At 49.6% G+C, this 12,079-nt stretch overlaps 1 protein-coding gene across 1 annotated transcript in view; it reads left to right on the top strand.

The window, feature by feature from the left end:
- The window catches only part of EBF3 (EBF transcription factor 3), a 116,493-nt gene that overhangs the window by 69,214 nt on the left and 35,200 nt on the right, over positions 1-12,079 (top strand). The window contains exon 7 of the mRNA XM_045567989.1: positions 9,714-9,795. Coding sequence (XP_045423945.1) covers positions 9,714-9,795 — 82 coding nt within the window. The remainder of the gene's footprint in view (positions 1-9,713; positions 9,796-12,079) is intronic.

A 12,079-nucleotide genomic window follows, 5' to 3' on the forward strand; every position in this document is an offset into this window, starting at 1 on the left:
ATGGCCATTCACCAGTGGGCCTGGGCCTCCCCGGCCCCGCGAACAATGTTGTTGTTTGTTCTAGCGATTCACCAGGAGCATTTTCGGAGGAAATGTAACAGATGAAACCCTCCTTTCAGCCCTCAACGACCTCTTTAAATGCTGCCTCCATTAGGAGCGTACTGATTTCCAAAGTGGGGAAAGCAACTTCGACGTGAGCGTTTGGATGTTAAGGACCTAAAAAAGCCGCTGTGTCGGCCCTTCCGTCAGTTGACTTGGACCCTGTAAGATTCAGGCCGGAAGACGGAGGAAGAGCCAGAGCATGTGCTTCTCGCTGAAAGGAAAATGAAAAATCACGCCGAGGGGTGTGAGACTGACGCACGTGGCCGCTCCTTCCTTGGCGCACTTAAATTTCATCGAGGACAACAAAACTGTTCTGTCCCCTGTGCCAGAGCTCAGACCATTTCCTCACGAAGAGCAGGTTCCCGGCTTCCACCTACCCACGGTTTGAACAATTGAAATAATAAGCAAACCCGGGATGCTGATTCAGAACCGGTCGTCTGAAACCAAACTTGTGGGGTGTGTCGGCCAAGAGCGTCCTGCGGGGTCCCGGTGCTTCCCTGCTGGGTGTTTGGGGCCGGAGCATCGTCACCGCGCGGGGGCGGCGGCGTTGGCGGCCCGTCCTGTGTGTGCTCGGTACCATCAAGGTTTACAGTCCACGCTCCGAAAGGAGATGAGGGCCTCGGCGCCCCTCTTCTCGGGGCTGGCGTGTGGGAGCCCACTCACCATGTGTGTGACTCCATGTGCATGATTCATTCCAGAGCAGTTTTAGTCCTCATAAAATATTCATTTTGGTTGTGCAGGGCCCTGTAATTGCCATCTCTCACCCTGAATTATTTATACCTTGCACAGACTGACAAAGCTTTGCCACGCGGCCTTAGATGAATCAGAAACACGGATCTTTGCTGCCAACAGCATTATAGTCTCACAAAATATGGCACCAACGTCATCCTGGGCTGCCTCATCTCTAAATCCAGCTTTTCTTGATTTGACATTTTCTTTACTCTTCCATTGTCTTAGCCAGGCAGAAAGGTTGCCTCTTAACTCCAAGCAGCAACCTTTCCTGCTTGCATTATAGCCGCTGCGCTTGGGAGAACTAATGCATCTTTATTGCCCTTACTTTTCTATGCTCGGTAACAAGACAGCGCTTGGGCTCACTTTAGAGCCATATATTATACATTAGCGATAAAATGATGCAAATAGTCCTGAATACTCTTCAAACAGATAGTGCAGATCAGCCTGGATCAAGCTGCCTGTCACAAAAACAGAAAATAAAAGGTGACGTGCGAAGTTGGGCTGAGGAGCCTGCTGCCCAGCTGTGGGCTGTGGCGGGCCCGGGGCTGAGGGTCTCAGGTGTGGCTGGCAACTTGTAAGGGCTTCTTTGTGGGCCGAGGAGCCACTCCGGGCTTCCCAGTCTCGGCATCCTAAATGCAGCTGTTCACCGCCCGCTCTGCCGGGCCTGTGCTCAGCCTGCCCTCCCCGCGCCGCAGCCGGGTGCCGACGGGTGTTTCCTTCTGTTTCTGCAGCCAGCGCAGGACTCCTTCTGCACCGGGACCTTCTGTCCCTCACACTCACGCTCCCCGCACCCCTCATGACGGGAGATGAGCAGTTAGAATGAAGGACATGGGGATCACGTCTGAAGATTTCGGAAAACCATGTTCACACGAATTAGGCGCCGGCAGGCTGGAGCTGAGCTCCCCTGCAGACCTTTTAAAACTGGAAGGGAAAGAAGCCCACTCAGCTCTGAATGTGGGCAGCTCTTGTTTCTGGTGCAGACAGTGGTCACCTGCAAAAATCCCAGTGAAAAATTCCCACGTACCAGGAGCTGTGGAAGGGGAATCTGTGAAATGTTCCAACACGGAGCTGCCCGGTGGCGTGGGGAGCTGAGCAGGGTTTACCACGATTTTAACACCTTGGCTCTTCCCCGAGCCACAGAAAGGGATTAATTTATGGCTCCCCGCTCATCAACAAAGGGAGGTGAAGAGAGAGGGCTCAGTGCTCTTCCAAGTAATAGATGACCTGTACACACATTTCTCTTGTATATGTTGACACGCAGGAGTAATGAAGTTAAGGCTTTGCACACATGTGCCCCCTCATTAAGCTGCATTACCTGCATTAAAACTAATAATTGCCACTCAGAGCTGTGCTCCCATTAATCATTTATAATGTTTTAATAAGTTTTTAATCAGGACCTAAAAGGCTCCAGAGCCACATAGGCAGGTTCCACACTGGTGTCCTCCGTGCATGCACAGGCTTGATTCGAAATGTGATTTTTTATTAATAATTCAGCCTACAAAGATGATCGTTCTTAATTAAGCAAGCTGGCGTGGATGGGGGGAAATGTACATCCGAGTAGAAGACGAGGAACAAGATCTTTCCCACTTAGAAATTGGAAAAAAACAAAACAGGATCAGAAAACTCACCCTCGAGTTTGTTTTGGGAATGATCTCTGTAGCCAACGGAAACCAGAATGGCAAGAAAAGAGCTCGTGTGATCTTAGATCCCTAAAAACACGCACACATACGGCAGGAGAGATTTGAAACCCTAAGTTCGGATAAGCGCGGGCACTTAATCTGTGCACAACCTGCGAACGTCTCCCCTGGAGCTGGCAACAAGTCAGGGGTGCGTCTGATGTGAGCCAAGTGATGCTGGCATTTTTCTTAAATAAGGAGCTTCGTGATCAGAGCTGGCAAATAGAACAGTGTCCAGAGGGAGTGAGGAAGCTGTTTTAATGAGCCCGCAGCGAAAGACAAAATACAGACTGATTGACAGGGCGCGTGGTCTGCCGGGGAAATAATGTCAGTGCTGCGCTGCCCATTAGAAATAGAGAAATCGGGAAAGGGGGAAGAAAGATAGGCACTTGAAACAGAGCCCTGGTGTAAATATAGCGCACTTCACATTTCTTTTGTGTTGTGCAGTTGACTTCTTTTAAACAGATAACCTTATCAAAACTATCATGAAATATCAGGAACAGTTACAGAAAATACTAACTAGAATACTGACAGCGCACCGACTAGGTAACTGACAAAGCATGTAACTCTGGGATGTATTTGCTTTTGGAGTGTCTGCCTGCATTTTACTTATCGGAGCACATGAAAACCACCAGGAAAAGTTTAATCCGAGTCGCACACATTTCTCCACGCGGAGGACTCAGCGGGATCTGTGCTGGAAGTGGAAGTTGACCTGGCCGGCAAAGCCATTACAGCCCATCAGATCTCTCTGGCATCATTTTAATGAGAATCATTGCAAAAGTACAAGATCGTGGTATCTATAAGTGCCACTTGACAGCTGCTGCTGAAATTGTGATGGAAAGAAAAACCATTATAGCAGAAATTTAGCGATAAGGCTCTTTGGAGGGACGGTGGGGCCTAGTGTGGCTCCAGACTGTGAAGGGTTAATTTTCTAAACCTAATAATGTTCGATAGTGAGGTATTTGTCAGGAGATAAAGAAGTGATAGAATCTGGGAAGTGGGTCCCTTGGCGATTGTAGTACAAATATTGTTAATGCGGTGTGGTTACTACAGCAGAGGGAAGTAAAATAGCTCCTGTCCACCAGAGACGGGCTCTGCTACAGTAAAGCGAGATTCCCCAGACAAAGGCCAGTCATTGTTGAACTGCGAGTCAAGCCGCGGATATTTCCAAATCCTCACACATCTACGTTTACATGCAGGGTGGCGTGTGTGCCGGGGCGGGGGGGATGCCGCACGTGGAGTCCGGGCACTCCAGGCAGGGAGTCGGGCAGCCCAGACCTCTGGCCCGGGGAGGGGGCCCACCAGAGGACATCTGGGCGCAGCTGTAAACCCGGTCCCGTCGCCCTCTGCCCCCTTCTTTATGACGTCATGTAGGCACTACAAGTATATGAGACCCATAACTTAAAATGTACAAGAATTTAATAAGTCTGGTGTTAAAGCAATTTGTCATGGCATATTTGAAGAATAAATCAGACTAATGGAGCAGATTTTTTCTCCTGTATGGCATTAAAGAACGTGAGCCCAGTAATAGCTAATGGCAGGAGTGAGAGAAAAAGAGAGGCCTGACATTAAGACCCTCGCATTTTGGAAATCCAATGTGTATTGACCTGTGTACTATCTTAGTGCACAGATCTGATGTCAGCAGAGTGTAGTCTTGTGTACGAACTGCTCATTACAGGTTTTGTGAGGGAAGCACATTGTCTCTGAAGCGCCCAAACCCGATTGGCTAGAATTGCTCAGTAATCAATACTCCGGCGGCTGATGGCCGGGCGCGCTCACAGCACAGCTGCGGCCACTGCTTTCAGGGACTCCCCAGTAATTAGCAGGGACCTCGAGGAAGCACTCCACTGGCCACTCTTATCAGTCAGGGAAAAGTCTCTTAAAGGCTCTATCTTTTAATTTGACTCTTAACTATTTCATTTCAGTGGCTCAGTGAGGGCTGCAGCCACCCACGCCCCAGAGAGCCTGGGTTCCTGGCGCCACTGTTGTGTTCTTATTTGTTTGGGGCAGGGACTGTTTTTGTTAACTGAAGTGATACTGCCATAACATGACATGAAACATTTAAAGTGGACAGTTCAGGTGGTGTTGAGTCCATTCCCAAGGTTGCACAACCAATCCCCACTCTGCAGTTGCAAACATTTCCGTCACCCCCAAAGGAAACCCCGCACCCACTAAAGCAGTTCTCCCTTTCTGCCTCGCACCAATGGCTGGCGACTTTCAAAACTGCATTTCCAGACTGGTTTTCAGAACTCACGTTCTCTTGTCAAGGTATTTAAATAGCAGTCACTAAAAACGGGGGCCTTGACCCAGAGCCGGGCTCTCTGAAGCCCCCCGGGAGCGTCCAGAAGCTGTCCCCACCATGTCGGCACACGGACGCTTTGGGGTTTGGTTGATGACACGGAGGTTTGCTGGTTATTAGCAGCTCAGCCTTAAAACTGAAACCGAGCCCCCTCCCAGGAAGGACCCCAGTATTTTTCATTCGGGACCCTGCTGTCCTATGTTACCCATAATTGAGGGCCAGAAGGACCAAGGCTGGGGTTTGGGTGCGGGAGGGTCTGTTGGAAGCCAGCACTCTCTCCTTGGAGTGTGGCCGCTCAACCTCCGGCAGAGGCGGGCGAGCACCTCGGAGTCACAGCTCGGCTTCACGAGGTGTCTTGTCACAGGGCCAGTCAGGGTCGCGCCTTCCGGTGTGCCGTGGCTCAGTGTCCCAGCCCGGCAAAACCGAGCCCTGCAACGGTCTGAAACTCGACGACTGAACACATCCCTGTGTGGTCCCGAGATGCGGGGAAGTAGGTCATTTCAGACACGTGATCACCACGTCTGAGGGGCGCGTGCTGAAACGGCTCGAAGTTTCCGTTTTCTCCTCAATCATGGGGGTGCACCCGCCAAGCCCACCGCATTTCTGAGGAGACGATCTATTTCCTCTTTGACCAGAGGGAAAGAAATCATTATTGCGTGATTAGTGGCTTCAGTTAGGTGAAGACAACAGTGGCAGGAGAGGCGGGAGGAGGCGCTGTATTAATTACCTGACACTTGCTGGCGGGGTGAGCTTATCAGGGGTACGGCCTCTGTGAGTGCAGCTTTGGGTAGAGGTGGGTGAGTTCTTAGCGACTGGAACCGCGAGGGACGAGGGACGGGATGGTGTCAGATGAAGTGCATCTCATCAGCTTTTCTCTGACAAACCAAATTCATTCCTTATGTAATTGATAACGGCCTTGGCCAATTATTTCACACATTACAATACACAGAGGCCCCCTTTGCAGGTTTTGCAGGGCTGTAATTAGCTATGCTAATATCCCCTTTATTGGCCCTAATATTGCTCAACACCTTTTGCCATCCTGGAACCCACTAGAGCCCCATGGCCTGTCAGGACCGCTGATTATTGAGAAGGATAGCTTTAATCAAACATAATTGCAGTTAATTTTTCTCTCCTGCTCTCTGTTGCCAGCGTCTAATGCCACGGACTCCTTGATATTCCATTAAATTACAATTAAACAGCCTCCTTTGTTTCTGATTGTCCTGAACAACACCACAAAGTTCTGTAGCCGTTTAAAGGAGAGCTGTTTGGTCCTAATTGCCTGCTAGCTCACAAAGGACCAATTTACACAATACCCATGTAGAATTTAAACAGTTCATACTGTAATGGATATTACACAGGAGCCTAACACTACAATTAAAATGATTTTCATCAGATAGAGAAGCTCTGGTTAATCAGCTTCATAAAAGTAAATATAAATGAACTAATTCATAGCTTAAACACACAGAAATGGAGCAGACTTTGAAATTAGTTACTGCGGTGGGGCTTTGCCCCTTATTGTGAGATACCTAGACCGGGCTCTAATGAAAATGGTTGTTCCCATTATCTGCTTTAGCCCAGTTTAAAGTGTCCTCATTCCAACGCTTTGCGCTGGCGTTGGCGCTAGGGCGGCTTGGTGGGACTCTGACGTAAACGTGATCGAGACCAAACTTCTAACCTTCTTCACTGGGAGTAGCAGTGGCCATACTGCATTTGCAGCAGTTGGAGAATCGTCCCAACAGGAGTGAGGGTCTTGGCGGTTCTGGCTTAAACTCAAGACATCGGGGGGCCAAGCACAGGTGTTGCTCCGACTCCATCTTCCCGGGGGCCGACCGTGCCCCCTTGGTCCATCTCTGCAGGGTCCTCAGGAGTTAGAGGAGCCTCCTGGATCCCGTCCCTCCAAGGATGAGCCACGGCCGCCCACACGGCGCTGTTCTGACCCTGCACGCTGCGAGAAAGAAACCTCGTTTCACAAGTAATAAGATCACACCTCTCCCCTTCTAATGGCTCCTGAGAACTTCCCAGGATTTTAGAAGCGGTTTCCAAGTAGACTATTGCTGGGGAGCAGCCACTGACGTGTAGCAGTTTGTCTTTCCCTGCTCTCTTCCCCTCTGCCTGGGAGAAACAAGTAAATAAAGCCCATATTTCAAGCTTGATTTACTCTGGTACCTACTGTGAAAGATGATGACTCTTTAGGGAAATAAAGACAGGGTCAGGGAATTAGTGCACATAATGGTCATTTTGGTGACGGGCCAACAGATGCAACGGAAACACACTGTACACAATTAAGCGTAATGTACTAATGACAGGTTAGAATTTTTATCGCCTCTTTGCGATCGAGCAGCAAGTCTGTGTTTAGCAGTAATAAAGAATTTATTGGTGCTAAAGCCAAAGATTTTCTGACATAGGAAAGATTTTTCCTTTCATAACAAGAGTATTAAATTCTTTGTGTACCAGACTCTAGAAGTGAGATATGTAAAGTGGTTGTCAGATATTTCTTAGGAAAAAGCCAATTAAAGGGTAATTGAGTAAAGGCTGAGAATTACCGTTTGACTCCACATGTTGGGCATTCGGGTGTTTTGCCCCCCCCCCCAAGCATTGTCACAGTGCGTTCACTGACACTTGCTGGCTGGAGCACACGCCTGCTCACGTGTCATGTACACATCACCGGCAGGTGCGCACGGGCTGTGCTGTGCGTCCACCTGGCGAAGACTCACCTGGGTCCTTGAGCTAAACATAACCAAAACGGGCGAAAAGTGAGTGAGAGCTCCTCTTCTCCCTGCTGAGGCCTCCTTGCTATCTGTCCCCACAGGTGTCCTGATAACCTGGCAGGGGGTCAGCTGACTACTGTGCTTGCTTTGTGTTTTGGGGACCTGTGTGCTTACAAGTGTCCTGCTTGCTAGGGTTGTGCACCACAGCTCTTAAGGACTCACCGTGCTTTTTAGATACTTCAGATAGAAGCAGAAACCATCATCGCCATATCCAAAATTGTGTGTGTGTGCTTGTGCACGCGTGTGTGCATGTATGTACCTGCACCTTCTCCAGAGTCCACCCCACGCATGCTCAGTATGTTCCTGGGGCCCAGCACCCAACTTTGTCCTGCTAATTTCTGCAGTTGACGATTGTTAAGGCCCAGGAATGCCAAAATCAGCTCATCATGGCAATGCAAGGGCAGATGTCTTCAAAACCTGCTCTGCTCTCTTGGAAGTAGAAGGCTGAACTGGCTAAAAAGACATCGAGGAATTTAAAGAAGCCTCCTCTATAGGAGGAAAAAATCATTCGTATCACAAACAAAGCTCCCGTGGCCGGCTCTGCACAGGTACATCTGTAGATGGGCTGCCTCCCCGGCCGCGCCTGCTCCAAAGATTAGCCGGGTGGTAATGTGTGGCATAATTGCACGGTGTGGCTGTCCCCGAAGTGAAAACCTAATTGCCTGACAGGACGATAAGTTTGTGGCGCCCTCACCTTGTTAGGCCCTTTCTGATGCAGTTGAGATGCAGGGTGGCCGCAGGTGTGCCTAATTTACCTCGCCGCGGAACGTGTGGAGTTTAATTGCACAGTGGCTGTTAGGAAAAATTGGTGGGTGGAATATCAAGTGACTTACTGTACGCTGACGGCAGATGGTGTTAAGAGGCATTGTGAGCTAAGTGTATAGGTGAGGTGAGTTAATAAAAGATGCAAATTCTGGCCTAAAATAGTGAGGCCTCGTGGCATGTACAAAAATTCAATTAAGGGGCCACATTCTTTCCCCCATCAATTGTATTTTCTTCTGCCGTGGTAAAAAGTCATCCAGGAGATGTTGGGAATGCAGTTAGAGATATATCTTAGTCTACTGTGTCTTTTTATTTTCCGTGACCGTAATTGCCAATGAGGAACCTGGAACACGAGATTGAATTTAAGGAAATCAGGTGAAACATCCTAAACAATGAATAATCACCCAGTAGGACGGATGACATTTTGGGGGTGAGTGGAGGAAGAGTTTTGTTTATGACCTTGCTGGACAGGATGCTTAGATGCCTGGAGAGAGTAGACAGTGGAGCACGCAGTAATGGGAAGGACAGCATGATAACGTTTCTGTCACAGCCTCTCAGCACGCTGTCAGGACCCCCGAATCCTGGTGCCACAAAACGCAAGGGCGGGGCTTGACGGGAAGTGGAAATGGCGCTCCGGGCCGGCCTCGCCTCCCAACCCTGCTGCCCTCTGCTCTCTGCCCTAGCAAAGGTTTCACCACCTCGTCAAGAATCGTTGGTTATTCCCTCAAAAACACGTGGAGACCCTTCACAGAAACCATTGCAGCTCCTGAAACAATACTCTGTCCACCCCCAGTCCTCCCTTTTCTTAAGAGATGTACCTATTGCAACTTTTAAAATCCATGTTTAAAAGTGCGTGGGTATCTTCTGGAGCTAGGCTGCCAGGTGAAACATAGCATGACCAGCAAAATTTCAATTTCGGGCAAACAACTATTTTTTAGTGTAGATAGGCTTTGGGACGTACCTGTATTAGAAAATTATTTGTTGCTTATCTGAAACCCAAATTTAACGAGGCACCCTGCATTTTTACTGGCTGAGCTGGCAGCCTGTCCGGGGTGGGTATTTCCCGCAGTGGTTAGTGGGCTGTCCTGCAAAGATCCAAGCAAGCCACGGCCAAGCTGGGAGTCGCAGTTGCTGCTGTTACAAAGCTTGGAAGTCTGTCACGTCAAGACAGGTGCAAGTCACTGCCTCACCTGTGGCCGGAGACCCGGGGCCCTCCTTGCCCCCACCCCCAGTCTCTTCTCCACATCGACCCTACGGGCAGATGGCGGGAGTTGTGGGCTGTCTCCACTGTTCCCCGGCTAGAGTGTCTTTTGAAGAGTTTGTGTCTTTTGTCTGATGACCCTAACAAATATCCCTTTCTTTGTATTTTTATAGATTCTTTCTAAAGTTTTTCCTCAAGTGCAATCAGAACTGTTTGAAGAATGCAGGCAACCCTCGAGATATGCGGCGATTTCAGGTATCAGTTTCGCAAAGACACACAGACCGCCCTGACTTTTCACATGAAACTTTCTGGTTTTGCAGTTGTGCAGGAGGTAATCCTTACTTCTTTAAGGACCTGGGAGCAAACTGGAATTGGTTCATTTGTTAAAATACATAAATAAAATGCTTTTGAGACGATGTGGTATCTCCGGTATGCCAGATTCGTCAAGCCTAGCCATGGCCCACAACAGACTGAGATGGGCTTTGCAGACGTGGCCAGGCCGAAGTTCTGTGGGATGAGCCGTAATGCAGCCTTTTGGGCAAACTCAGGACCGTGGGCTCTGCTCCTAAAGTTCTGCACCTGCTTAATACAGGCCTCTGCAAATTCCAGACCATTTTCCTACCCCTAGCTTCCCCTGAGGTTTAACATGTTCTTATTTCCTTAATTCCACGCCTAGTCGCTAGTCTGTTCCTGGGCCCAGGCTAAGTCTGGCCCCAGTTTGCCTCAGAGGATTTTGTCTGGAGGAGAGAGGGAGCGAGCTGCTTGGGTACAGGGACAGATTATGATAAGGGGTCGTAGTTTCCTTGCTTTTGTGAAGGATTAGGGGGAGACTACAGGGTAAAAGGCGCTCTGCATACCTGATGGATAACTTTTTTGGTTTTAATTGTAAAACTATTCTGTGCTGGGACACAAAGCTGCTGCTGGTACCTACCAACCAGGGAAGGGTTTGGCGGCCGATAGCAACGGCTGCTGGATTGGATGAATGATCCAAGGACCAAATGATTCCTGCTCGGGACTTAGGTGATTTTTCCATCAAGTTGCTCAAAATGTTTTTTAGAAATTTAACCTCCGCTTCAGGCGTTTGGCGAAATGCGTGGCAGACATCTGTCTGCATGCCTAGGCTGCCCTGCAGAGAGGGCAGGCCGGCCCGCAGTAGCGCCTGGTAGCTGGGGCCGGCGTTTCCTGCACACAGCTGGGCCTGCGTCCATCTTTCATGCACAAGGCTTCACGGGGCACTGGTGATATTGATCGGTCCAAGCAGACTGGAGGTCGCCCTGGGCCACGGGGCCACGTCCTTTGTCCTGATGCCCGAAGGCAGCATCCGTCACAAGTGATCTCCTGGTCGACCGAGGAGCCCGTAGTTACTAGAAGGACTTCTCCTGGTCTCTTTAGCTAATCTCCCTGCCTCTCAGAAGGTTTAACTGGATTTAAGAGTGTGTCAGGGCTTACACGATGTTCTCGGCTGGTTTCACAACCACGGCACCTTTCTGTAGGTGACTGCGGGCCTGGCCGGGCGAGGAACAGGACACAGCTTCTCTGCTTCCTCTGCTCAACGCGGCTCTTTTCCCTTGGCGACTGACCTATATATAGATGACAGAGCAAAGACTGTCTTTTTAAAAATTTTAATGTCTATTTCTGCCTTTTCGTGTTTTTCTTAAACATATCATGGTTTAGGAACTTAAAAAGGGTCATGCCTGTGCCTCCATATGCATCACATGTCTTAGCGTCACACTCAGGTGACCTGTTCCCTGCACTCTCAGGGTGGGGCCAGACCACCAGGAGGCACTTTGGTGAACAGGAGCAGCCCCTGGTCTCCAGGCACAGGCTGCCAGCCCACTGGTGGCACCAAAGCCACCTCCCACCAGGGATCCAAAGGACAATGCCAGTGGGCGTGGTCAGAGGATGCTGCGATACCTGAAACGGGACCTGGGGTCACCGTGGCACCACTGACGGCATTTCAGGGTTCAGTGTGGCCTGATGTTGTCGAAACGTCAGCAATCTTGGCCATGCCCATGGGGAAGAGAATTGTCAGGGAGCTGCCCGAGGAGGGAGCTTTGCGAGGGAGGATGCGACCGGTCCCACCCCTGCTTCATAATCTTCTTGTGGGGCTTGAGGTTTAAAAAAAGTAATCAGTCAGTCACATGTATTCACATGTAAGTATGTAGCTTTGGCTCTTTAAAAACACCTTAAAATACTATTTGTTTATTTTTAATAACTTCTATTCATCTTTTATTAGTTAATTTATTTCATTAATAGGCTTTATTTTTCTTAGAACAGCTTTAGGTTCACCGAAAAATTTCACAAGCAGCATGAAAACCTCCCCTCCCGCAAGGTCCCCCATCACCGACCTCCCGCGGCGGTGGGTGGGCGTGTTCCTTACCTCTGGTGAGCAACGTGGGCACATAGCATTCACCAGGGCCCGCTGTGGCCTTGGCTTCTAACAGTTCATCGTACACGGCGTGCTGTTTTAGCTTGTCCGCACCTTGCGGGGAGCCCTTCTGGCTCCCCACTGCCCTGCTGTCCAGTTCTCTGCAGGGCG

This window comes from Lemur catta, chromosome 14 (genome assembly GCF_020740605.2).
Source record: "Lemur catta isolate mLemCat1 chromosome 14, mLemCat1.pri, whole genome shotgun sequence".
NCBI classification, from domain to species: Eukaryota; Metazoa; Chordata; class Mammalia; order Primates; family Lemuridae; genus Lemur; species Lemur catta.